At 45.6% G+C, this 25,966-nt stretch overlaps 1 protein-coding gene across 1 annotated transcript in view; it reads right to left on the reverse strand.

The window, feature by feature from the left end:
- Positions 1 to 252: 252 nt before the first annotated feature.
- CNNM2 (cyclin and CBS domain divalent metal cation transport mediator 2) overlaps positions 253 to 25,966 on the reverse strand; it is a 170,404-nt gene continuing 144,690 nt past the window's right edge. Inside the window, exons 3-7 of the mRNA XM_023206528.2 lie at positions 25,221 to 25,358; positions 22,736 to 22,905; positions 9,606 to 9,699; positions 2,565 to 2,749; positions 253 to 1,861 (exon numbers count right to left, since the gene is read on the reverse strand). Of these exons, the coding sequence (XP_023062296.1) occupies positions 1,652 to 1,861; positions 2,565 to 2,749; positions 9,606 to 9,699; positions 22,736 to 22,905; positions 25,221 to 25,358 (797 nt within the window). The 3' untranslated portion in view covers positions 253 to 1,651. The remainder of the gene's footprint in view (positions 1,862 to 2,564; positions 2,750 to 9,605; positions 9,700 to 22,735; positions 22,906 to 25,220; positions 25,359 to 25,966) is intronic.

A 25,966-nucleotide genomic window follows, 5' to 3' on the forward strand; every position in this document is an offset into this window, starting at 1 on the left:
GCTCCTCAGCCACGCTCCCTGCCCTGCACACAGCCCAACCGTGGCTTGAACAGACTTCCCACCTGGAGTTGGGAGGAGAACACTGCTGCTTAGCCAAGGCCTCCCTTCGCACAGTGAGCCCACACAGAAAACGCTCGGCGAGGACTGATCATCTCGCGTGTACACTGGTCAGTATGATTTCATTTCAGTGTATGAATAGCGCCAACAACCTGCACATATCCCTCGGGCTAACAAAACACAGACAAGCTGTAGTTAAGAATTCAGTCACTCAAATACCTCCTGACATAATTTCACTACATGATGAATTTGGTATTAAAATAAGACGGAGACACACATAAAATGGCCACAACACGCATTTGGTTTCTGAATCCCTGTTTGGGGCCAAACTGACCCTGGCTGTACAGGCAGCCTCTCTGCATCTGAGGGAGGAGGCAGAGGCCCTCAGGCAGGGCACACAGCCACTGCTGGGCCCATGGGCCCAGGGACAGGGGAGGAGGGACAGTTGACTCCCTGGGAGGAGGAGCAGGGGCTGGCAATCCCCAAAGTTCCCTCCTTGAAAAACACGGGTCTAGAAATGCCTTCCCGGCACGCAGCAGAGTGCAGCTGGAAGGTCCGACTCCTGTTCTGTGAACTATGTCCTAGCGGGAAGGGGACATGAAGGGAGCTTGCACTCCACATCACGTGCTTACTGAACAGCCCTGTGGAAGATTTCCATTTGGCATCTGTGTAGCAGCATCTTGGGTTAACAAGAGCAAGGACCAGGGAGGTGGGAGGCGACACTCTGTGAGCTTGGGCACTGGGTCGGGGAGGAGGGCTGGCTGGGAGACCCCAGGCTGGAATGACAGGATGAAGTCAACTTGCCTCTTGCCAATGATAAACCATGGGTTTCAAATTCATTAATATTCATTTTGGTGATAAAAATTCCTTAGGGTGGGAGCAAAATCACATTCCCAAGCAAATGTTAAATCTTCCTGAGGGAAAGGGGTACAGTTAAACATTAACTTCTCAAAATACCACTGAGCTCAGAGAGGCGACTGCAGGTCCCTCTGAGGCAGGCTACACCCCACAGTGATGACAGACTTGGCAGGTTCTGCAGTAACACGGTCTTCTTCCTTCAGCCAGCGAGTTCGACAGTGATGCCCACTGGGGCGCAGAGGAAGGGTGCCCCTCCCTGGGAGAGCCAAGGAAGGCTGCCGGAGGGGCAAGTCCAGCCTATTAGGGTCACATCATGGGATCGCAGCAGAGTTCGGACAGAACAACTTAAAACTCTGCAAAAGACACTTTAAAAACATGATCTCTTGAAAAAATAAATCGCGACAATTTTCAACTTCATGCAAATGGAGGGCAGAGGAGCGTGAATAACGATGAAAGGGAGAGCTGAAAAAATAAACATGATTCTATTTGGGCGGAATCAGTTCATCTCCAAAATCTTGAACGCCACGCCCCGGCTGCCAACTTCATATTTCTAGTTTCCATTCCTCCCCTCACCGTCCTCCTCCGCGGCTCCTGGGAAGGGCACAAGGTCTTTGGTCTCAGGATGTTGCAGGGTGCAGCATGGCGGACAAACTCACACCAGTGAAGTCATGGGCAGACGGGGCCGGGCCCTGGGGAGTGGGCGGGTGCAGGCCTGGGCGGGTGCAGCCAGTGCGGCCTAGATGGCGCCTTCGTTGTGCAGGCTGTGGTTGGCCTTACTGTGCGTCACACAGTTCTGTTCGTTGAGCAGGTTGGCTGTCTCGTCTGGCAACCCGTCATGCAGCTCCGTAAGAGTCAATTCGATTTTAGTGTTTTCACTGTCTGAAGACTGAGGGGTTTTGTCCATCCGGGATGCCATCAAGGCATTTTGGTATTGCTGTCTTGAGATCTGGGGCCAGAAGACGGCACAGAAAACAAACCAAGATAATGCTTATTTTTAAGTTTTCTTATCTCCACATGTTCAATCCCCTGAGAGGCCCACAGCAGCCTCTCTAGGAGAAACATCACACTTGAGTGCAGTGAGCCACTTTTCAAAGGTCAAGTTGACTTTGGTGAACAAGTCAGTTCTCACTGATGTAACCCACTTCCAAATATAGTCTCAAACTTTTAGGGACTAGAAAACAGAAACTGGTTTCCCCCAGCTAAAGCTGGTTTGTTCTCCAAAAGTCATTTTTATTTCAGACCAAGGTAAGTACCCTGACTGCCGGGCAGAAGACAGGGGTGGAGCCTTCCCCGAGATGCTCCCGAGTCTCCTGACCTCAGCCTTCCCAGGGCCAGGCAGGGAACCACACACCCAGGAGCTCTTTGAAAAGGGGCTACTCTATTTTCGAGGATCTCTGGCTCCCATTCCCCGAAAGAGCTACATTTCATTTGGCAGCTCATTGGATAGAACCAAGAAGATCAACGTTTTTCTCAACCTGAGGCTTGGGCGCAACAGATGAAGACAGGGTTTGTAGTTGAGAATGGAAGGCAGGGCACCACAGAGTGACAAAGGGAGAGCTCCGAGGAGGGCAAGGGGCAAAACAGACAATTTGCCAGGGAAGTTGACACGTAACTGCCAGGTCCAGCCATGCTGCGCTCACATCTCTCACCTTAACAAACTGCAGATCCGAAAGGGCTCGCACCGAGTAATCGGGGATATAGACTTGGAGGAGTGAAGAATTGAGCTGGTTATTGCTGCTCCCCAGTGTTGGTGTGACGGCGTCAATCCGGTCGCTTCGACTGAGAGAGTCTGAGTGATTCAAGCCACATGGGCGAGGAGGGGACTTATTTTCACCTGGAAAAGGAGGGAAAAATCCAACTGTTTAAGTGAAGTAGATACAGCCAATAAAACCAGCTCTTTATTTTCCAAAATAAAAAATACTAAATGCCACACAAGCCCAGCCAACTGATTCCAGATGTCTTGGCCACACAGTACGCTAGAGGGTCTCCTACATATGGCAGACTCGTGGGCTTCCCTGTACCGGCAGAATATGCCCATCTCAGCTGCTTGGCCCTGTGTATGTGACAGACACAATCCTCCCAAGTCTCTAACAGCAAAGACCCTGCACTGTGTGCCTTGGTGAGGAACGTTCCGGGGTGCTGTGAGATGCTCAGGCGAGGATGGGCCAAGGCCCAACATGCAGAAGCTGCTCGATATCAAACGCAGGCCACAAGACGTCAGCACTTCATTATTTTGCCGGAAGTAAAAACAAGGGACTCTTGAGAATATTAAATCAGTAGGTATTATAAAGGGATCAAAATACTTGTCTGCTCATACCATACCCTCTAGCCAAACCTATTATCTTCATCTCTGACCCCATTCAAATCCCCCATCAGGTAGCCCGAGGATGTCTCGGGAATTTAAGAACGCTAGAAGACACCAAACCCAAACCCCTAACGAGTGTTTGCGTAAGTTATCTTGGGCGCTGTAGTCTTCAGTGAGGTTTTGTAGCATCCCTCCCTTAAAACACAGTGGAAGGTGCTCTAGTCTGGGTGCTGTTGCTCTTAAAGGGAAGTTCACTGTGGCTTCTAATAGAAATGTCATTAAAAAATGCCCCTTCACCAAGGCTTCTTTCACTTTTTACTTTTCTAACCAACTATTGCAGATAGGAACTGCGTGCCCACCCTGGCCAGGTCTTGAATTGCATCCTATCACAGGACTGGAGGGGACCAATTCTCCCATCTGACACTTGGCTCCTCTTTGCAATGTGTCCCTCGGAGGAGCTGGCCCTTGGCTGCACCTGCCCTTTGGCTATCGGGAAAGTTTGTCATCGCGCCCATCAAAATGTGCCTCCCTAACTTCAAATGATAGCCTCACTTCCTCTGTGTGGAGCTTTAGTGCCTTTTCTTCCTCTGCTATTCAAAATAGCCCTTAGATAGGTGGAGAGAGCGATGGTCTACTTAAGTCTCTTCTGCAGGATAAATCCTGCAGCTGTTCATCTCACCCCATCACCGTCTTAAAACAGGACACCCAGAACAAAACATAAGTACTCCAAGAATCTCCGGTGATGAGTTCGCTTTCTCCTAATTTTTTTTTTTTTTTTTGTTTTGAGACAGGGTCTTGCTTTGTCACCCAGGCTGGAATGCAGTAGTGTGACCTTGGCTCACTGTAGCCTCAACCTCCTGGGCTCAGGGGATTCTCCTGCCTCAGCCTCCTGAGTAGCTGGGACTATAGGCGTGTGCCATCATGTCCAGCCAGTTTTTACATTTTTGGTAGAGATGGAGTTTTGCCATGTTGCCCAGTCTGGTCTTGAACTCCTGAGCTCAAGTGATCTGGCTGCCTCAGCCTCCCAAAGTGCTGGGATTATAGGCGTGAGCCACCGCGCCCAGCCACTTTCTCCTAAAATTTTTGTATCTTAACTCTCTCTCCAATTGTCAAGTTATGAACTAATTTTCCATTGTTAGATAAATTAAATTCAGAGTGGCAGTTCCCCTTGTTTCCATTTCTACGAGAACAAGGCAAATTAACAATTTATCAGACTTTTATATTTAGCTGAATGGATCTTTGAATAGGTGACCCAGTTTTGCTAAGTTTCAGATTCTTTATCTGTAAAACGTGGATGATGGCACCTGGCACCTTTTTTTTTTTTTTTTTTTTTTTTGAGACAGTCTCGCTCTTGTCACCCAGGCTGGAGTGCAGTGGTGCAATCTTGGCTCACTGCAACCTCCGCCTCCCAGGTTCAGGCGATTCTCTTGCCTCAGCCACCCGAGTAGCTGGGATTACAGGCGTGTACCACCACGCCCAGTTAATTTTTGTATTTTTAGTACAGACAGGGTTTCACCGTGTTGACCAAGCTGGTCTTGAACTCCTGACCTCAGGTGATCCACCCGCCTCAGCCTCCCAAAATGCTGGGATTATAGGCATGAGTGCCGTGCCCAGCCCTGGTACCCATCTTACAAGGTCCGACAAGGGTTAAAACTAAGATAATGTACAAAGTGCTTATGTGACATCAGTAGAGTAGGTACCCCGTAAGTGAGCCCAGTTGGCATTTTCTATTCTTTCTTGTCAGCTTCCTCCCGGACCTTGCCACCATGCGCCCACCCCATGACCAAGCCTTTGCACATGCAGTGACTTCACGCAGGGTGACAGATTAGTCCGTTTTTTTGAAACGAGATCCTACTGTATCCCTGTGCTTTAGCCACCTATCTCATCACCATTTCTACAGACACCTTTGAAACAGTTTGTGTTAACATTTGAAGGCTATAAAAACAAAACATTTCAAGGTACTTTGCTTGTCTGAGGTCTCCTGCAGTACTTTCGAGTCTCCTGTTTTCTCCTGAGGAGGATTTTCGGGCGATTTCTCTGATCTTCCAAAGCATCTCGACTCAGTCTGCTTCCTCTCACCCCACCGCCCTCTGTTTGTGTGACTGGACCCTCTCCTCTGCCAAGAGCCTGCTGCCTGGCTCCATGGCCACCCTCTGGAGGAGCAGGCCCTGCCTTCCGGGTCCCCTTCCACAGCTCGACGGGCGCCAGTGCGAGCAGGGGTGCTGCAACCCTGAGCTTCAGCCCACTGCTCAGAGCCTCAAATGCCCTCTTACTTAAAATAGTAATAATAAAGGTCCACATTCTTCATCTGAAGCCCTTGGGGGCCGGAGATGTTTGAGTTCTGGAAGGTGACACATGTTACCCCATGTTACATACACCACCCAGCAATTCTGGGGCGGCCCTAGTCTGCAAACACATTAACTTTTGGTGAGACAGACGAGGATTCACAACAAATAGAGCGAAAACCGTAGTGACTGACCCCCAGTTCAGGTCAGGTTTTGTGGCCAAATTTATGTTCCAAAGTTTTACGACAGTATAGTAATTATGGAAAAAACTCTGAAGATAAATACAGGAAAGTTGTGTTACCAACTAGGAAATCCCAGCAGTTTTAATTAAAGACAGATTAAGCCTTTTCCCTTCTTTTTAATGGCCGGACGCATTAGCTAGGCCCGGCCACCCTCTCCTGCAGGGCAGTCGGCAGCAGCGGGACAGGAATGTGCTGGGTGTTCACTCCAAAACAAAGCCAGGTGGCGGGGAGAGGCAGGGCGCCCGCCTGGCGGACAGCAGAGGCGCTCGCGCTCCGCTCACACAGATGTGGGAAGAACCCAGGAGGCAGGAACGTCGTGCACCTGTGTGGACTGGGTATTTTTCTTGCCTACCAAGAAGAGTTTACAGTTCTCAGGCCTTTGGCAAATGGGCTCTATAAAAGCAGCCTCAGGGTTTGAGGCCCTCAGGGCCTCTGCAAACTCCACACACCATGACTTGCTGAGGTCAGAATAAGAACCAAGAACAGTCCCCTACTGCTGACCTGAAAATTCAAGGTCAGCTGTGCGGGCAGGGAGCACTAACAATCCACGCCAGAGCAGCCCTCCCTTTCCGTGCTTCACGGCTACTGTGTGCATGGCGACTGTGCGGTGTTCTGGACTCCACCTGCTGTGGCTTATGCTTTCCTGGAGAGCTCGCTATAAAGTTACAGAACCTCAGAGCTTTAGCGCTCCAAGGAACACGAAAACAGGCTGTCCAGGTAAAGGGAGCAGACCCAGCCAGCCAGGCGTGATGGGGGGCAGGGGAGGCAATCGGGAAAATTATGGAAAGGAAGCATGCAGAATTACCTGGAGAACCTGCTGCTAACAACTCTGTCCTGCTGACAACAAAGGTACGAGACAGGGACAAAGGAACTGAAAAATGGAGAAAAACAGGGTGAGATCACATCAAAAGGCAAGAAAAGAGATCTCTGTAATCAAGGGACAGGAGGGGATACTTGTTCTACCAATACAATATGCGCATTCAGTTGCAGAAATGCAAGTTGGTATGGTATAGAAACAAAACAGCACACACTGCTTTCCAGGAAGAGGAATACAGGGAGGCCAAGGCCAGGAGAAATCCTACCCATGGGCTTGTTACTAACCACGAAATCTCTTAAGCCAATAATAACCAGCTGGGGTTGATAGCTCAAAAGGTGCGACTCCTAAGGGCTTAAATCACTAGAAAGCTGCGCAAAAGGGGAGCTCAATTAGTCAACTGCTCTAAGAACCTGACCCAAACTGCTGGTGCCTACACCCCAATACTCACTGCACAGCCTACAGCTTCTCATATGTGCAACTTTAGCTCATTTTAACTTTGACCTGAAGCTTTAAATTGTTAGGAATGCTTTCAAATCTCAAAATAGAGGAAAGTAAGTAAAGAACGCATACACAGATTTCCCGGGAATGCAGACCAGAGTCAGCCTCATCACCGCTTCTCACCACCCCATCAGACTGAAAAGTCTCAGAACATGAAATGTTGAGCAGGAATCACGCCTCTGGGGCAGGCAGTTCTTAAGAACTGATTATTGCAGGCTTTCCCCAGATAGGGAACATCAATGAACAGAAACTTTACCTTGAGATGTTTGTACTAACTGTGCTTCTCAATGAAAATACAAAATCCCAAATCTTAGCATAAAGTTAAGTAAAATACTAGGCTTTGGAATAGAGAAGATGCCATTAATGAAATTCCCCCCGTTTTCTTATTTTGAGATGGAGTCTCACTCTGCCACCTGGGCTGGAGTAAAGTGGCAGGCTCTGGGCACACTGCATCCTCCACCTCCCAGGTTCAAGCGATTCTCCTGCCTCAGCCTCCCGAGTAGCTGGGACTACAGGCATGTGCCACCGCGCCTGGCTAATTTTGTATTTTTAGTAGAGATGGGGTTTCACCACATTGGCCAGGCTGGTCTCAAACTCCTGACCTCAAGTGATTTCCCCTTCCCTCTTAGCAGTTCCAAACTCAGAAGGCTGCTCACCACGTCCTCTTCTGAATAAGACTTGTCCTTCCATTACAGTTCAATAGGAACTGGGCTGATATTTAGGTTTCAGGAGCCAGTAATGGGTAGAAATGTACAAACCCACTCCTAGTTTCTTTTCAAAGTCATCTTATAAAGTCACCTGGAGCTACTTCGAGATCAGCTGCCAGAACTCGTCACCGTCATGGCAGCTTCCTGCCGAACCCACATTTCCCCTCGTGTTTTCAAGGGGAAAAGCACTCGTGTGAGGATCACTGCATCCTAGTCTTCTAATAATCACATGAGCTGGTGTCATTATGTCCTCTTACGGTGGAGACCAAGGGCCTCACTCAACATCACACGACCTGCCTGTGATGTAGCTGAAGCTATAACCCAGGTCTTCTCATGCCTAGGTAAGAGCTACCCTGTCTCTGTCACTAAGCAGTGAAAACGAAGGTCACCTTCACGTTTACGACAGAAACCTACTCATTAAGTAGGGTCAGACAGGCCCATGTTCACAATGCACATGGGTGTTGGTCAGCAGTTGACAGTGGGAACACTGTGCCCCCAGGACTCAAACACCTGCACCAGGATAGTGAGAAGGGCTGTTTGGGACAGAGGAAGTTTAGAAATGCAACAGAATTCTTGACGTCTCAGTGACTTTCTAACTGAAACATCTTTGGGTTCCTCAGACTATTGGGTAGAGCAGTCGATGAAGACCAATGTCACAAAAACTCCCCTTTGAAGCCTGGCTTTCAGGAATTCTTTTAAAATGGGTTATTTTTAGGTTTGAGGTTTATCAATGAGGTTTCCTAAAACCGCACATCATTTGGTGTTTTTGCCACAAGGTGGCACTCCAGCACCTCTGTCGACCTGCCCGACCTGTTCGGGCTGCCTAAGGTATTAATAGCAAGCGTGTGCGCTCTGCCAAGCAGCGCCATCCCCAGCGGCCAGCAAGCCACCAGGTGTCTGTGTTCATGTCTGAGGGAACATCTTGTGCTCAGAGAACTGAGTCAATCCCATGGCCACCCACCCTTCACTGGCTGACTCAACTGGCCAGTTCTTCAGACAAGAGCCGGCCACAGGCAGTCAGTATATAGGAACAACCTCATTTGTCCTCAGAAACATGCCAATGAAGACTTCCCCAACTGCTAACATTTAACAGACTCAACAATATCAAGTGCTGGATACAGAGCAACCGGAATTCACACAGCACAGGTTGGGGGTAAGCGAGTACATCACAGCTGAATCCAGAGGCACACCCTCTGACCCGCAGTGCCAGTCCCAGGTGCACACCCAGCAGAAACGGACACACACATTCACCCAAAGACATGTACAAGAATGTTCAAAGCCACATATTCATGGTAGCCCCAGACAGGACTACCCCAATGTCCATCAGCAATGAAAGGACACGAGCACTGCTGTGTACTCATACAGTGGCATACTAGACATGGCAAGAGGAAATAAGAGTGTGATCACATACAGCAACAGAGGTGATGTGACAAGCATGACACTGAGAGAAAGGAGCCAGCCTCTGTGTAACACACACAGTGTCTCCATTTATGCAAAGTTCAAAAGCAGGCAAAATTAGGCTAACCGAGAAGTCAAGACAGCAGTTACTCTGGGAGACCAGTGACTAAAAGGGAGTGTGATGGGAGTTCTGTAAGGCTGGTAACGTCCTGTCTCTTGATCTGGGTGCCGCTTTACACATGTGTTCAGTTTGTGAGAATTCATGGAGGTGTATACTTAGGATTTGTGCAGATTTTCTGCATATATGATATACTTCAAAAAAAAGTTCAAAAAGGAAATGAGTGGGTCAGCTGGCAGATAGAGAGAGAAAGATGACAGGAGAGGGGCCTTACTTCCTAACATGTGGCCCTGCCCTGTGTGGCTGGGAACCAAACGTACCTGGAGAGGCCGTCAGGGCCATCACGCCGTAGTATGAGAAGGCGCTCGCTTCAAACTTCATACCTTCTTTCCCAGCTTCCACTTCCACTTTCCCCTGTGGAGAGAAAAGGCAGGTATTTTCAGTCCAGTTGCAAGAGCCTATGGGCACACTCTGTACAATATTTGGTCCGTCCTTAGATTTTTGTCGAATTTCCTTTCCCAACATTATTGAGGGGGTAAAGCTTCAGCTCATCTTTGTCACTGAGAGGAGGGGGTTCATTCGTTTTAAATATGAAAACTGGATTTGGCTGATTATGCAGAGCTGACAGTGTAAATGTGATGTTTATTTTTAAAATAATTTTTATATTAAAAACTTAAAATACAATTTTCTTTGTAGAGATAGATCTATGTTACCTAGGCTGGTTTTGAATTCTTGAGCTCCAATAATCCTGTCTCACTGTCTTGGCCTCCCAAAGTGCTCCCCAAGGGATTACAGGCGTGAACCACCGTGCCTGGCCTGTAATGTTTACTTTCTGTGAGTCCACTTAGTAGCTTCCCAATATCTGTAGTTCTTGGATTCTTCAGGCCTCCAGCTATGAAAAGATGGCGCTCTTGCTCCATCAATGGGACCCAGCACCAAGCCGATGCTGGGTGATGGCTGCCTGGCTGTCCAAGGAGCCAGAGCCAGGGCTGAATCAGGGTCAAGGGCCGACATGGTTCGTGGCCATGGAACAGAGAGGAATAACCTGGGTAGAACCCACTCTCGTCTCACGAGCACGGTGTTCTGACCACTGAACAGACCCCTCGCAGGCTGCTAACTTGCTGTCTACACTCCTGGAGGCACTTAAGCTCCAGGGGATTTTTCTCCTGTGTTGGAAAAGCACTTTGAAGACAGTCTCCTTCCGTTAAAACTAAGTTCCCCTCTCCTCCCCCTAAGATTTTCCCTTTTCTTCACTTTCGCTAACTTGTCTACAACTTCTTGTTTACCTTGATGAGTTCCTTTGGGGACAGAGTGTCTTATTCATCCCTGGAGCCCTAGGGTCCACTATAATCCCTGCATGGTAGGTGTTCACTGTGTTTTCTGGGCTACTGAAATGCTCTCATAAGTCAGTTTCACTTTTAGATTTTCAGGCCAAGGGTCAGAAATGCTCTTGTTCCCATTACTACAACTGTGTGAGGCATCCTTTACAATGGGTGAACAAAAATTAAGATGCCATGTATTGAAAAGGAATTGTGCTAACACATCAGTGTTTTATGAATTCATTTAATGCGCACCACTCAAAGCAGTAGGCAAATCATTCCCCTCCCACAAATCAGGGAAGGGGGATCAGCAAGATTTAGTAAAGAACAAGCTCTTCATCAGGGTGGTAGGAGGCTGGGAGCAGTGGTTCATACCCGTAATCTCAGCACTTTGGGAGACCGAGGCGGGTAGATTGCTTGAGCCCAGGAGTTCAAGATCAGCCTGGGCAACACAGCAAGACCCCATCTCTACAAAAAATACAAAAATTAGCCAGGTATGATGGCGTGCACCTGTAGTCTCAGCTACTTGGGAGGATTACTTGAACCTGTGAGGCAGTGAGCCGTGATTGCGCCACTGTACTCCAGCACGGGCCACAGAATGAGACCCTGTCTCAAAAAAAAAAAAAAAAAAAAAAGATGCTATGCCACCTGATGCAAACTATTATTTCATATTAAGTTTCCAATTACAAAAGCTCTTTCTTGGGCCACTTCTTCAGAAGATGAACTACTGCCTTTCAGGTTTTCATGTTCAACAGAAATGACAGTTCACCAGTCCCTAGCCAATTATCTTGCTGTATAAACTTATAACTTTACCCATGATATAAAATCCACCTGCAAATGGGCAGGTAATGAAAACCCTCCCCACACGGGCAGGGCCCTACAGGTGACACTGTGGAGTCGGAGATGACAGCTGTCATCGCCCCCGGGCTGACCATGCAGCAGGGACAGGTGAGCACATGAGAAGCAATGGCCCATAACATGGCACACAAGAGCTCAGCATGAGAAAAAAAGACATTGGGAACAGAAGCTCTCAGAAAAATCTTCTTGTTCTTAAAGACAAATCACACACAGGAAGGAAAAGCTGTGGATGACCAGGAGAAGGGGACAGCACGAGGGAGGCCCAGGGCGGCGGCGGCAGCAGCCAGCCAGGCTCTGGATTTGCAGGGAGGAGTGAGGGCAGGTCTGGAAGGCAGCTGGGTGAGCAGATCCCCAGGCGAAGGGCTGACATGGTCGGGTCCTGGGTGGAGGAACAGAGTTTGCTTCCGCGAGGGTGGCGGCTACAGGCCTGAGGAGGGAGTGCGGTAGAGAAGCTATCGATAAGGGACCAGCATGATTCAGAGAAGCCATCAGGGAGACAGGAGTACAGGAACCAGAGGCCCATCGGGAGGGGCTGAGGAACACGGACACCACGAGTGGGAGAAAGGAGGTCTAGAGAGAGGTCAGGGCTGAGGACATGGACGTGAGAAAGGAAAAGGACTGAAGCGTGGCCCACAACTGAGAGCAGGAGGGAAAACTGAAACCGTAACAGGACCACGGCAGAGCCTGACAAGGGAGGCCCAGAGAGCAGCACCATGGCAGAAGAGCAGGGGACAGGAGAATTCCGGGGGCAAGGACGGTCAGGGCCTCAGGTGCTCGAGGCCGCCGGGGAGCAGCATCGCTGACCACAGGCCGCTGGGGGCTGCAGGAGGCTTTCCTACCCCACAGAGGATTCAGTGGGGGCACGGTGGTCCTGGCAGGAGAGGGACAGGCAGCAGGACGTCCCCATCTGTGGGACCACAGGAAGGCTGTTGAAAATTTGGGACTCTGGGTGCTGGAGAAGTCCCTGAAGTAGGGTCCCTTCAGAGAGGAGGGGAGGAACAAGGTTCAGAAATAGCAACAAACACAGGAGTGGCTGCGGTACGTGTCTCCCCAATTCCGTGTCCATCTCTTCCTGAACTGACACTTATGTGCTGGCTGCAAATGTCTGCTTTGTAGTTTATAACCTCAAGAGTGGCTGCATGACCAGCTCTGAGGCTGACCCTCCGTGCAGGAAATCAGGAGGAAGGGTCAAATGCAGTGGAGCCTCATGGTGACTTCCATTCCTGGGGGGCTCCAGCTATCTGGAGCATTTGTTGTACAAGTTACAGGGGCTTTTGTGTTGTGTCCCTGCAGAGAGACGTCAGGTCACTATTCTTTGGAGATAAACTGTCAGGCCCAGTAGGGCTGGCACTACCAAAACATGACTATAAAACAGAAAACCATGCATCTTTTTTACCTCTATTTAATCCATAGGTTCACACCATCTGTCTCTTGGAAGTGTGCAGTGGTTCCACTCTGAGGCATGAAGCTCTGCCTTGCACACTCAAAGCAGAGATTCCCAAATTACTGACTCTGGCTCTGGCCCTCGGGCATTCTCGTTTAATGATATAGGTGAATCTGGGCATGAGGATTTTATTTAAAAGCTCTCCAGGTGATTCTAGCAAGCCACAAACTTTGGGAATCATTGCTTTAAGGCTCTGTCTGTGAAGAGTGGCCCCAGCCCTGGAAACTGTGTGCCTGGCCTCTCAAGGGACTCCCTCAAAGGCAGTGTAGCTGAGTCGGCTGATTAAGCAAGGGCAGCTGCAAGACTCACAACTCCAGACCACTGCCATTCCAGTTGATGCTTCCTCTGTCCTTCCGGACAGGATCCCAGGCAGGGGAGGATCTGCCATCTTCCCTCTGGACTCCATCTAGTGGAGATCCACTGTTACGGAGTAGATACACTAGCTCAGTGTATTCCTAGACATTTCCATCCTAATGGCCAGTAAGACACACCTCTACAAAGACAGATACAGGGAAAGACATGGGGTTGCCAAATTTGTTTTTCATAAAGATGGTTTTAAAATGCATTCTTTTCAGACAGGGTCTTGCTCTGTCACCCAGACTGGAGTGCAGTGGTGCAATCATGGCTCACCGCACCTGCGGTAAGAATCCTGCAGCCTTGAACTCTCGAGCTCAAGCAATGCTTATAACTCAGCCTCCTGAGCAGCTGGCACTACAGGCGTGCACCACCATGCCCAAATAACTTTTTCTATTTTTTTCATAGAGACAGGGTCTCACTATGTTTCCCAGGCTGGTCTTGAACTTCTGCCTGATCCTCCCTCCTCAGTCTCCCAAAGCGTTGGGATTACAGGCATGAGCCACCGTGCCTGGGCAAAATAAAAGTATTTATTTAACAAAACACAACTATTGCCAGGCAAGTGGCTCACACCTGTAATCCCAGTTACTGGGGAGGCTGAGGCAGGAGGATTGCTTGAGGTCAGGAGCTCCAGACCAGCCTGGGCGAAAGAGTGAGGCACTGTCGCAGAAAAAAAAAAAAAACAAAACCCAGCTATCTACTGTTACCATCATTTCATAAAAGACCAGACATTTAACCCCTCAAATTTAGAAAATATGTCATTTCAGAGTAACAGGTCTTCAAACTGAATACACATAGCTTTATGAAAAGCTCATTGCAACTGCATTTTTCTCATTCTGCCTCAAACTGGCAAAAACTTTGTTAAAAATATCTCAGCACTTAGGAAGAGTTATCACATTAGAGTAATTTTACTTCATATAAAATTGCAATAGATTAAAGCGTACCTGCAGCTCTTTCAGTTCTATAGCAGCATTCTATGACTCTACAATTCCAAGAGTTTTCAAACCTCCCCACCCCTCTGCATCCCTCTCTATAGGATTTAAACTTTTCTGGCAGGCAAGTTTCAAAAACATTCAGTAAACATATCTTATTCATTTACGTGTTAGTGGTTCCAAAAAACAATCATTTTCAAATAACCTTACCAGTATACAAATTAGGGCCCAGGAGGAGATGGCTTACCTGGCTCGAGATTAATAGGTATCTTTTCAGATAACAAGTTTTTCCATATAAGGAAGCTACATATTGATTTTACTTTGGAAACATTTGTAAGTTCACTCTAGTCAAGCGTATCACCAAAAAAACCAGGACAGGACATGACGAATTCCAAGAATTCCCAGAGGGAAGTAGGGCTTCATGCTTATAAACTGACAAACTTGGAAGAAGGCCTCACTGGACCAGCAAAGTTGGCTTCCTGAGTAAAGCATCTCTCACAGCATCCCGCCCTTCTTTGGACAAAGGTATGAGAAAACCTCTTCTCAAAGTTTCTAAGTGTCCACAACCTACTCAACAGCCCGTGCCATGCCTGGCTTCAAAGTGGAATCCTAAGCTTCCCTAGCCAGCGTGGGCCCAACCACACTGGTGCAAACAGCGCCAACCAGAGGATCAGTGCATGTGGCTCCCAGGTGGGACTTCCCCATGTGCCACATGCTGAGTGGCCACCTGGTCTCCCGCTCACTGTCTTGTTTTTCAAATCGCCATCACAAAGTATTCAGGGGGGCCTGACTCCTGAAAGGAGGTGATGAGATGCCAGGGGCACAGAGACTGGGTTGTATTAACCGAGAGAGGGGTGGCAGCACCCAAAGATGCCCACTCAAAGCCTGGGGAGACCTGGTGCCCCAACACTCTCTAGCAATGCTTTCAATCTGGAGCCTGCGATGGAATGGCCAGACTCAGCAAGTTTGCTAAATTTACTTTTCAAAATGTTGATAGTCAAAATTAATCTAGACACATTTTGGACCATCTGACCATTTTCCAATCAAGTGCTGCCACCAGATGTGAGTGCCAGCACCCACCTTGGCCACTCTGGTGCCACGTGGTATTACTTGGAGCATCACAGCTAAGCCTTGCTACTGTCAACTGGGAGCTTGCTGGTAACGCAGCATCTCAGACTCCACCCCAGACCTACGGAAGCATTCATTTCGTACTGAAGGATCTGCAGTTCAACAAGACCCACAGGTGAATCCTCTGCACATTAAACTGTGAGAAGCACTAAGTTAATGAGTAGGAAACAGAGTGGGATTTAACAGGGAAGTAATTCAGTCACACCCAGTGGAGGCCAAATTATAGCACAACACACCATAGAAACACACATTCAAAGTAGCTCAAATTTGGCAAAGGGCTGGAGGGTGCGGTCATCTTGGACACACAAAGGCCCAGGTGTGCTGAGTGCAAGGGAGCTTGCACTGCAGCAGCCCTCCACAGCCCTGGGACGGGCCCTTCCGGATCAGCCAAATATCACCTACACACTGAGAGTTTATTCATTTAATAGTTTTGGTTTATAGTTATATATGAGAGTTCTAAAGCAAAGGGAGCTTATACCTAGTCAATTTTACATTGACATATACTTAAGTAGTATAATTTTAAAAGTTTCAATGCTGGGTGTCCAAGTAAAAGGGATGTGTTATCTGTGCTTGACTCAAGACTGAGGATCCGTTACTGCACTGGGGTACACAGACCATGCAACTTAAAAACCCATGAGGAGGTTGCTATTAAAAGCTTAAATTCTCCTTCCCATATCAGGTGAAGGGTGAAGGCATACTAAGTATTGTCAAGGGCTGTATAAATCTAAGATGCCATCTGCCATCTCCACAAGGAGATGACCCCTCTTTATAGGGAAAAGTCCCTTTTGAATCCATGTCAGATGCTTTTAAAAAAGAGTGTGGATGGGCCGGGCACAGTGGCTCCCACCTGTAATCCCAGCACTTTCGGAGGCCGAGACAGGCAGATCATGAAATCAAGAGATCAAGACCATCTTGGCCAACATGGAAAAACCCCATCTCCACTAAAATACAAAATTAGCCAGGCGTGGTGGTGCATGCCTGTAATCCCAGCTACTCGGGAGGCTGAGGCAGGAGAATCGCTTGAACCAGGCAGGGAGTCAGAGGTTGCAGTGAGCTGAAATCACGCCACTGTACTCCAACCTGGCGACAGAGCAAGAACCCATCTCAAAAAAAAAACAAAACAAAAAAGTGCGGATGAAGTGGGAGGCAGGCAGAAGGAATGAGGCACAGGGAATGAGGCACAGGGAGAGGGAAGGAAGAACATTCATTTGGGGCATGAAACCGATAAAAAAAATTAACTCCAGAGAGGGGGGAAAAGTATTCCTTTCTGTAGGTTATGTAATGGCAAATAAAACAGGTATTCCTTTTGTTTTCCTTATGTTTTCACATATTTCTTAGTTATTCTTTATGTTTCCTAAATTATAATCTGGTTATGTGCTGTGGAAGAGCAATCATACTATTTTTTATTAGCTCATTTAGACATTTTACTCCCCAAAGAACCAACAAATCTTCACCAACTGCATAAATTATACAATGATCTATTACTTTTTCTTTTTTTTTTAGACGGAGTTTCCTCTGTAACCCAGGCTAGAGTGTAGTGACATGATCTTGGCTCACTGCAACCTCAGCCTCCCAGGTTCAAGCGATCCTCCTGTCTCAGCCTCCCAAGTAGCTGGGACTACAGACATGCATCACCATGCCTGGCTTTTTTTTGTATTTCTAATAGAGACAGGGTTTCAACACACTGGCCAGTCTGACCTCAAGTGATGCACCCGCCTCAGCCTCCCAAAGTGCTGGGATTAACAGGTGTGAGCCGTCACACCCAGCCTATTGCTCTACTTTTGTTAGGAAAATGGTTCATAACAGTTATAATCACTGTGAACACACTATTTTTTTACTTGACATTTTTGCACATGCTTTCCACTTCTTCCATTACTACATAGTGATCCCTCATATTATCATCATCTCACTTTAGTTAGATATGAACTGGGCTGGGTACGGTGGCTCACACCTGTAATCCCAGCACTTTGGAGGCCAAGGTGGGCGGATCACAAGGTCAAGAGTTTGAGACCAGCCTGACCAACATAGTGAAACCCCATCTCTACTAAAAATACAAAAATTAGCTGGGCGTAGTGTCACATGCCTGTAATCCCAGCTACTTGGGAGGCTGGGGCAGAAGAATCGCTTGAACCCGGGAGGCGGAGGTTGCAGTGAGCTGAGATTGCACCACTGCATTCCAGCCTGGGCAACAGGGTGAGAATCCGTCTCAAAAAAAAAAAAAAAAAAATAGATATGAACTGTTTCTACTATTTTATAGTTAATAGATTTGCTATAAATATATTTGCATAGATAGCTTTGTAAAGCAATGATTTATTTAGATGGGAGGCTGCCAGTTTAGGATATGATTTATTGTACTTTTTCTTTTTTGTCCACCATTCACAGTTAAAAATGTGAAGGGATGGGGTATCTGTCTTCTAAAATCAGTAATAGACGCTTAACTCTGTCAACTGTCTTTCTGACATCTACTGATATAAATCCGAATTTTTTTTACTACTTTCCCAATTAATGTGACATATTTTGGTTTTGTTGTTCTTAAACTAGCACTATATTCCTAAAACAAATCCAGTTCAGTCGCAGCCACAAGTCAGTAACCCTGGGTGCGTGTTGCTATCTGCTACCATTTTATTTAGAAATTCTATATCAATGTTGACAAGTGAGATTGGCCTGTATTACCAGATCTTAGGATTTAGGATTAAGACCATATCACCCTTAAAGAATGCAATTGACTATCATGCCATCTTGTTCTATAATATAGAAATTGGGAGTTTTTTGAAGATTGAATATTTTTTCTAGCAAATCCTTTTAATTCTAGCTGCTTTTATGGGGAAGGAGAGAACTTTTTGTTTTTTTTCTTTTATCACATCAATTATGCCAATTAGAAGACTGACTTTGTTGACATTTTTAAAGAGCCAAATCTTGATTGTATTTGTGGGTTACAAGGCATTTTCAATTTTAAATTATTATTATTATATATTTTTTGAGACAGAATCTCACTCTGTCGCCCAGGTTGGAGCACAGTGGCGTAATCTTGGCTCACTGCAACCTCCGCCTTCCGGGTTCAAGTGATTCTTGGGCCTCAGCTTCCTGAGTAGCTGGGACCACAGGCGCATGCCAACACATCCAGCTAATTTTTGCATTTTTAGTAGAGACAGGGTTTCACCATGTTCGCCAGGCTGGTGTCAAATTCCTGACCTCAAGTGATCCGCCTGCCTCAGCCTCCCAAAGTGCTGGGATTACAGGCGTGAGCCACCACGCCTGGCCAGTTTATTTAACAATCTTTACTAATTTGTTATTTTTTAGTTTGCTGCTTTGCTCTTTTTTCACATAATTATAGTTCTCTATTTTCTTTTTAAGTACTTAGAGGAATAAGATTTCTTAAAACTGACAGACCACCTATATGGTATTTACATTATTTAATAACAGACTTTTATGGTAATACTATATACATTTTATTACATTCTATATGTTTTCTCTAACTCAGTTGCTATTTAGGACTTTTATTTTGCCATTAGCTCTATTTTTAAATTACTTAAATAGTACATGCACGAGGTGAGAAAGTTAAACTATACAAGGAATAAGGCAGTCTTCCTTCCACCCTATTTCCAGCCTTCCAAGGTGCCTCCTTAGAGACTCGCTGTTACCAGTTTCTTGGATAACCTTCTGAAGATAATTCATGTAGATGCATGTTTATTTCTTTTACAAAAATGAGAGGACATTATACACTGTGTTCTGTGTCTTGAATATAAGCCTACATAAAAGAATTTATCACAATTTTAACATGGCTTAGTATTTTTTAATATATGGCCTTTTCTTTAAATTTATCTTATTTTTTTGGAGATGGGGTCTCACTCTGTCCCTCAGGCTAGAGTGCAGTGGCACCATCTCGGCTCACTGCAACCTCTGCCTGCCAGGCTCAAGCGATTCTCCCACCTCAGCCTCCCGAGTAGCAGCCACCACTCCTAGCTAATGTTTGTATTTTTGTAGAGACAGGGTTTCACCATGTTGCCCAGGCTGGTCTTGAACTCCTGGACTCAAGTGATCCACCCGCCTCAACCTCCCAAAGTTCTGGGATTACAGGCATGAGCCACTATACCCAGCACTTTTATGTATTTTTTATTTCTAATTTTATTTCATTATGGTCGATTCAGGTAGTTTTATGAAATTTCTTTTTGTATTTACTAGCATGTACACTGTAACACGATAAATGATAAATTTTATGAGTCACATAGCTTTTTTATTGAGACATTCTCATTCTTTCACCCAGGCTGGAGTACAGTGGCACCACCATAGCTCACTGCAGCCTCGAACACCTGGGCTTAAGCAATCCTGCCTCAGCCTCCTGAGCAGCTGGGACTGTAGGCCCAGGTCACCAAGCCCAGCTAATTTTTAAAAAATTTTTGTAGAGAAGGGGATCTTGCTCTGTAGCCCAGGCTGATGTCAAACTTTTGGCCTTAAATGATCCTCAAACGATCCTCCTATCTTGACCTCCCAAAGTGCTGGGATTATAGGCATAAGCCACCATATCCAGCCCACATAATCAAGAGAAATATACTTTAAAAAAAGCTTATGTTTAATTTTCTCTAAATCTGTTAATTCTATTTTACGAGTTATTCAGTTTAAAACTGACTTTTTTCAGTATGCCTGATCTTTTATGATGGTGTAAAAAACACTTCCACCAAAATTATGTTCCTATTTCTACTTACATATGTATTTTGTTAAGTTATTTAAAGCATGTAGAGCCAATAAAGTTTTTTCCATGATTTACTGTGCTTTTAACTGTCTTTATTGCTTCTGAAATGCATTTTAGTGTAAAGATCTACTTTTTCAGATAACTTGAAGTTTTGGCTTTTTTATGCATATGTAGTGGGAGGTATATACATGGTAACTTACAAAATACTCTTGTTTACTTAGGTCATTTTCCTTGAATAATTTGGAATTTATCTTATCTAGGACCTAAACTAAAAAATGATGTGTTTCTATTTACAATTATATTCCTATCAATTACTTAAAGGGTTTTTTCCCTGAAGGGAGAGCATCTCACTGGCACTGAGGCCAGGAAGAGGAAGGCAGATATTACTGCTTCCTTCTTATTTAGTGCTCTTGAAATGCAGCGGAGGCCAGATACGGTGGCTCATGCCTGTAATCCCAGTGCTTTGGGAGGCCGAGGTGGGTGGATCACTTGAGTTCAGGAGTTCAAGACCAGCCTGGCCAACAAGGTGAAACCCCACCTCGACTAAAAATACAAAAATTAGCCAGGTGTGGTGGAGCATGCCTGTAATCCCAACTACTCGGGAGCTTGAGGCAGGAGAATTGCTTAAATTTGGAAAGCGGAGGTTGCAGTGAGCCTAGATCACACCATCGCACTCTAGCCTGGGTGACAGAGCAAGATTCCATCTCAAAAAAATAAATAAATAAAAAATAAAAATGAAAAAAAGTGGAACCTGCTCCCTAAAATGGCATGAACTTCCAGTGCTGGCTTAGTGACGTATTATGTAGAATATGCTTTGTAATGATGGCAACTATGCCAGAGTGACCAAAACTGGGAGGGTGTTTCATTTTGCTCTTCTCTTCGTACCTTAGGTAATTGTCTGTCTGCAAGACCACGTTTTTCACCAAACATCTCCGTAAGTCCTGTTCATCAAACATATACACACTACTTATAAAACCCCCATGGCATTATCAGACTAACAGTTCAAAACACTTGTCACCTTTATATGTGTATTTAACACCAATTGGTGTACAAATACAGGTAAATATACATAAATGTCTTATCAAAAATATCTTAAAAGATTTACTTGTAAACGGACAGAGATTATGAAGTCCCCTTTCCATAAGATTTTTAGACCCATGGCTTTCTTATATAGCAATAAAGCATTACTGAATCGCAACTTCATAAATGCTAACTGTACAAAAGGAGACAACTGAAAACCACATCGTTTCTAATATTACCACTGAAATTCACAATGTCAATCTTCCAATTCCTCCTGTGACAGTCTTCAATGTATCCAGTTTCTTCAGGCTTAAGGAATATTCACATCTCACACTTATGAGAAACATGAATGTTTTATTCCCTTACCACAGTAAATAAACTAAATTCCCAACAGTGCACTCAGAGTTTCAAGCTTATGTATCTCCAGAGAGGAAAAAAAAAAAAAAACAATTGAGGAAAACTAAATTTAGAAGATGAATCAGGGTACTAAATTAGTAAACTTGCAAACAGAAGTTTCTAAGAAGGACTGTAAGAAAGTGACATGCAATTAGCTAACCCTCAGCATTTTCCTACTCCTCACTCCTGCTTCCAGACACCACAATGCTGCCCAAACACAGGGTCACACATGAACACAACACTTTCCCAAGTTTGAATCTACACATTTGATCACATTAGCATTTTATCAACTAATATCCACTTTGGCCTCCATGCCAAGGATAGAGCTCTATTAAGTGAGACTGTGATAAAACAAGGACTCCTGTCAACCCACACCAAAGCCACTCAAAGGAAGTTCAGAATGAACTGACCTTCCCACCTCATCTACTGAATTATGTTACAGTGAGAAGGAATTAGCTACCCTGCTGTAAGAGGCTGTAATTATCCTATCAGTTCCTCTATAAAACAGTTTGGTTGGTAACCAGGAATAAAAACAGCAACAAATGGATTATTTCGGTGGTGTTAATGGAAGAGATGCTAAGAAGATCTCTAAGAAGCTGTATAAACTTAAGTCCTAATGAAGGATGGAAAAAAGGATGGAAAAAGGACCAAAGAACCATGACACTTAAATTTCAAACAGCCACTGAGATCCGGACATGTACTGGTAAACTCTCCCAAACTCTTCAAAAAATACTAACAATTGAATTCACCATTTTCATTGAACTCAGTAATCACTAAGTGCATCCCCCCAACATTTTTTTTTGTTTTTGAGACAGGGTTTTGCTCTGTCACCCAGGCTGGAGTTCAGTGGTACAAACCTGGCAACCTCCTGGGCTCAAGCAATCCCTCCCCGACCGTCCCCTGTCTCAGCCTCCCAAGTAGCTGGGACCACAGGTGCATGCCACCACATCCAGCTCATTTTTAAATTTTTTGTAGTGACAGGGGTCTCACCATGTTGCCCAGGTTGGTCTTGAACTCCTGGCCTCAAGCAATCCTCCCACCTTGGCCTCTCAAAGTGATGGAATTAGAGGTATGTGCCACTGCACCCAGTCAAAGTACCTTTTACTATTGAAAATTAAAGTAACTATTGGCATTGCTTTAATTAGAATTACTTTACAGATATAAAAACAGGAAGATGAAATTATCCCATGTCTAAGGCTACCCCCTATAGAAAGGGTTCAGTATGTACACGGTGACACCCATTCACTTACACCAAACTGAAAGATGGATACTCAGTGAGAGCAAACCACTATTGAATAATTCTTCTGACCTGCAGAATGAGAACGAAGTAGTCTACTGGCTTGTTGCGCTGGTAGAGGTAGTATTCAGGGGCTTTCTTGTTCTTCTCATCATACTTCAGTTCCTGGATGACATTGGGGTGCTTTAGCAGCCTTAGAAGGATCTTCTCTGACATCTGGGATGGGCTAAATGCTTCTACTTCTATAGATATAAACACAACTTGATATTACATTTCAAACGGAGGTAGAAAAATTATACTATTAATAGTAATTGAGGTGTTTGGATAAGAATACTTGGAATCAAAGTGATAGTATTTGGATGGATGAGGCTTCCGATTGGTGATCCACTGGGGACAGATTACCTGGGAGAAATTAGAAAGTGCTGAATTCTCACGTTTGTTCCTTTTACTTCTTTCCTTTTCAACCCGTCATGGACTTCAGTCCTCATAAAACTACACTAATTTGACTGACAGAAATGAAAATCAACTGCAAGCAGGCTCCTTGAGTGCAGGGGATGCCCCTCAACGAGCCATAACAGTCTGACTGTCGACCAACAGCCAAAGGAAGAAGCCAAGGTCAGGAGCATCGGGTGCGGTTAGTGCCAGCGCACACACACGGGTGCCCCACGTCTCCCTCTCCCACTCAACTACCCCGAGGAATGTGGGGAACAAAGAGGGTTGAGACTGGAAATAAGAGCAGGGCATGTGCACACATCAACATGCTAAATTAAAAAAAAAAAAGTAATGTTCAAAAGTATTTACGAAGATAGCAATTTTTTTTTAAATACAAAAACAAAAATGACTGACTGAAGGGTGCTATCCTACAACTGGACTCTATGATATCTCAGAAGCAGAGTAGGAGATTTAGTTTTAGTTTTGCTTTTTTTTTTTTTTGAGAAGGAGTCTCAATCTGTCACCCAGGCTGGAGTGCAGTGGCGCGATCTCGGCTCACTGCAACCGCCACCTCCCGGGTTCAAGTGATTCTTCTGCCTCAGCCTCCTGTGTAAATGGGATTACAGGCGCCCACCACCATGCCTGGCTAAGTTTTGTATTTTTAGTAGAGATAGGGTTTCATCACGTTGGCCAGGCTGTCTCAAGCAATCTGCTTGCATTGGCCTCCCCAAGAGCTGAGATTACAGGCAATGAGCCACCATGCCCGGCCTAGTTGTTTAGTTTTAATTTGTGGTTCTTAAATGATGAGGAACAGTATTATCAAAACTAGAAAAAGAATAATAAGTGAAAGACATTGTCTGTTATTTTCTAATTATGTATTTATGAAAGCTGTAAGCTCTGTATTAACTTGTGACTTTTTTGTAATAAGATAGTCATTATAGGAATTTTAGAAAATACAGAAAAAGAAGAAAGTAAAAATTATCTATAAGCCAACCACTCAGATTACCATTTTGAGCAACTGAGTGAGCATTTCTTTCCAGTGCCATGCCCAGGCACGTGTGCTCGTGTATCCATGTGTGTACACACAAAAACACAACTCTAATCTTAAAGTACACATAGTTTTAGATTCTGTATCTCCCCACTTTGTATTAAGTTACGAATATTTTCTAAAGTGATAAATATTACATTGAGCATTTCCAGGCTTCTGAGAAGGCGACCTTAAAGAGTTACACAGCATTCCGTCAGGTAAAGGTTGCGGCTAGCCTTCTTTTAAACATGGTTTAAATCTACTGCATGCAGATGAAAGGCACTGGCTGCCTATCAGGGACACCGACGTCTTCTAAAGCCAATGGATGCTTTAGACTTTTTCACACTTCCCCTGGCCACCAGAGCTCAACCCTGGAGAGCATCTGGGGATGGGAGAAGGGTTGGTCGTATCTTAAATCCATTCAACCTTGACCTCCCTGGAACAGTCAATGCCGGCTGGGTTGGTGGTTTAAACAACATGAACACTTGCCTCCTGAAATGGACTCGAGTTAATCTGATCTGAGGAGGCCATCAAGAAATCCATATCAAAGTTCTTAGAATTTGATTTCATTAAAACCATAAAACATAAAGATTTAATTGTGAAAACCTAGTTTTCTTCTTTGCAAATCACAGCCCCTGTGTTACCACTGATGTCCAACTGTGCTTCCAGGACAAGCTGAAGAGAGATTGGACTCAATTGTCCATCAAACAAGCTGGTGCCAGGCTGGTACCATCAGCCTGCTCCGCCAGCTGGCTCTCCCACAGACCTAGCTGGAAGGAGATGGCCTGGCCTACTGTTCACATGCAGTGTGGCACTAACATTCATCCTTACCTTTCAGACCAATTTTAAGTTACTGGTCCACCCCTGGTAAATGTCTCAGAGGGTTCATGCCGACACTGAACATAGGAGAGGAGAGAATTTAAAAAGAAAAAAACAAAACAAAACAAAAAAACAAAAAAACAAAAAACAAAACACAAAAGTGGCATTACTTATCACCCCATTTCCCAGTGTCCACCCCCAGCCCACCCCAGTCAGTGGTGGGTGAGAAACACACTCCAGGGTTGGTAGAGATCTCAAACTGTGATAAGCTGCACTTGCCTGTTGCTAGGAAACGGTGCATGGCCAGGAGGAGCTGTGGTGATATTTTAACCTTCATCTCGCTGTCTGTCTGCTTAAAGGCAGAAAAATCTTGCTTTCGTTCCCGGTGAGCCACTTTCTTTTTTGTTCTGTTGTCAGCTAAGGGAGGAATGAAAAGAGAAAAAAATAAATAAATAAGAAAATGCATCCCATGAGATCAGGGCTCTTTTTGAATGAAAAAGACAAAATATATTGGAAGGGCTGGACTGTATTTCCAGATGCAGGCGCTCTACGCACAAATGCCACAGCGAAGGAGGGAGGGAGGGCCAGATCCTCATCAACTCAGCACAGCAGCCTGGGCACCACGCAGTCCGCAGCGAGTGACCACAGGCAGCCTGATTAGTGAGTGTACTTCAGGAAGGTCTGCAGAGGGCCCTTGTGAGCATAGCATCAGGCAAATGCTGACAGAGCCTCTCACAGGACCCACAGAAGCACACAGCAACAGGGCTTGCAGCCTGGAGTGCACAGTCCACTGCTGCTCAATGTCACCATACTCCAGCAAAGGACCACCACTGTGTACACACAAGGGAGGAGTGTCCCTACCTGTAAGAGGCCCCTCGCCTCTGCTGAAAGACAACACACAAACGAAACCCCCTTAAGAAACAAACAAGAATGCTTCCGCAGAGCAGTGTTTTAATAGTATCTGTTTGCTTCACTGCTACTCCAGACCATGAGATCCTCAAGGTCAAGCAGATACGAATGCGATC

The sequence above is a fragment of the Piliocolobus tephrosceles genome, chromosome 9, assembly GCF_002776525.5.
Source record: "Piliocolobus tephrosceles isolate RC106 chromosome 9, ASM277652v3, whole genome shotgun sequence".
Taxonomy (NCBI): Eukaryota; Metazoa; Chordata; class Mammalia; order Primates; family Cercopithecidae; genus Piliocolobus; species Piliocolobus tephrosceles.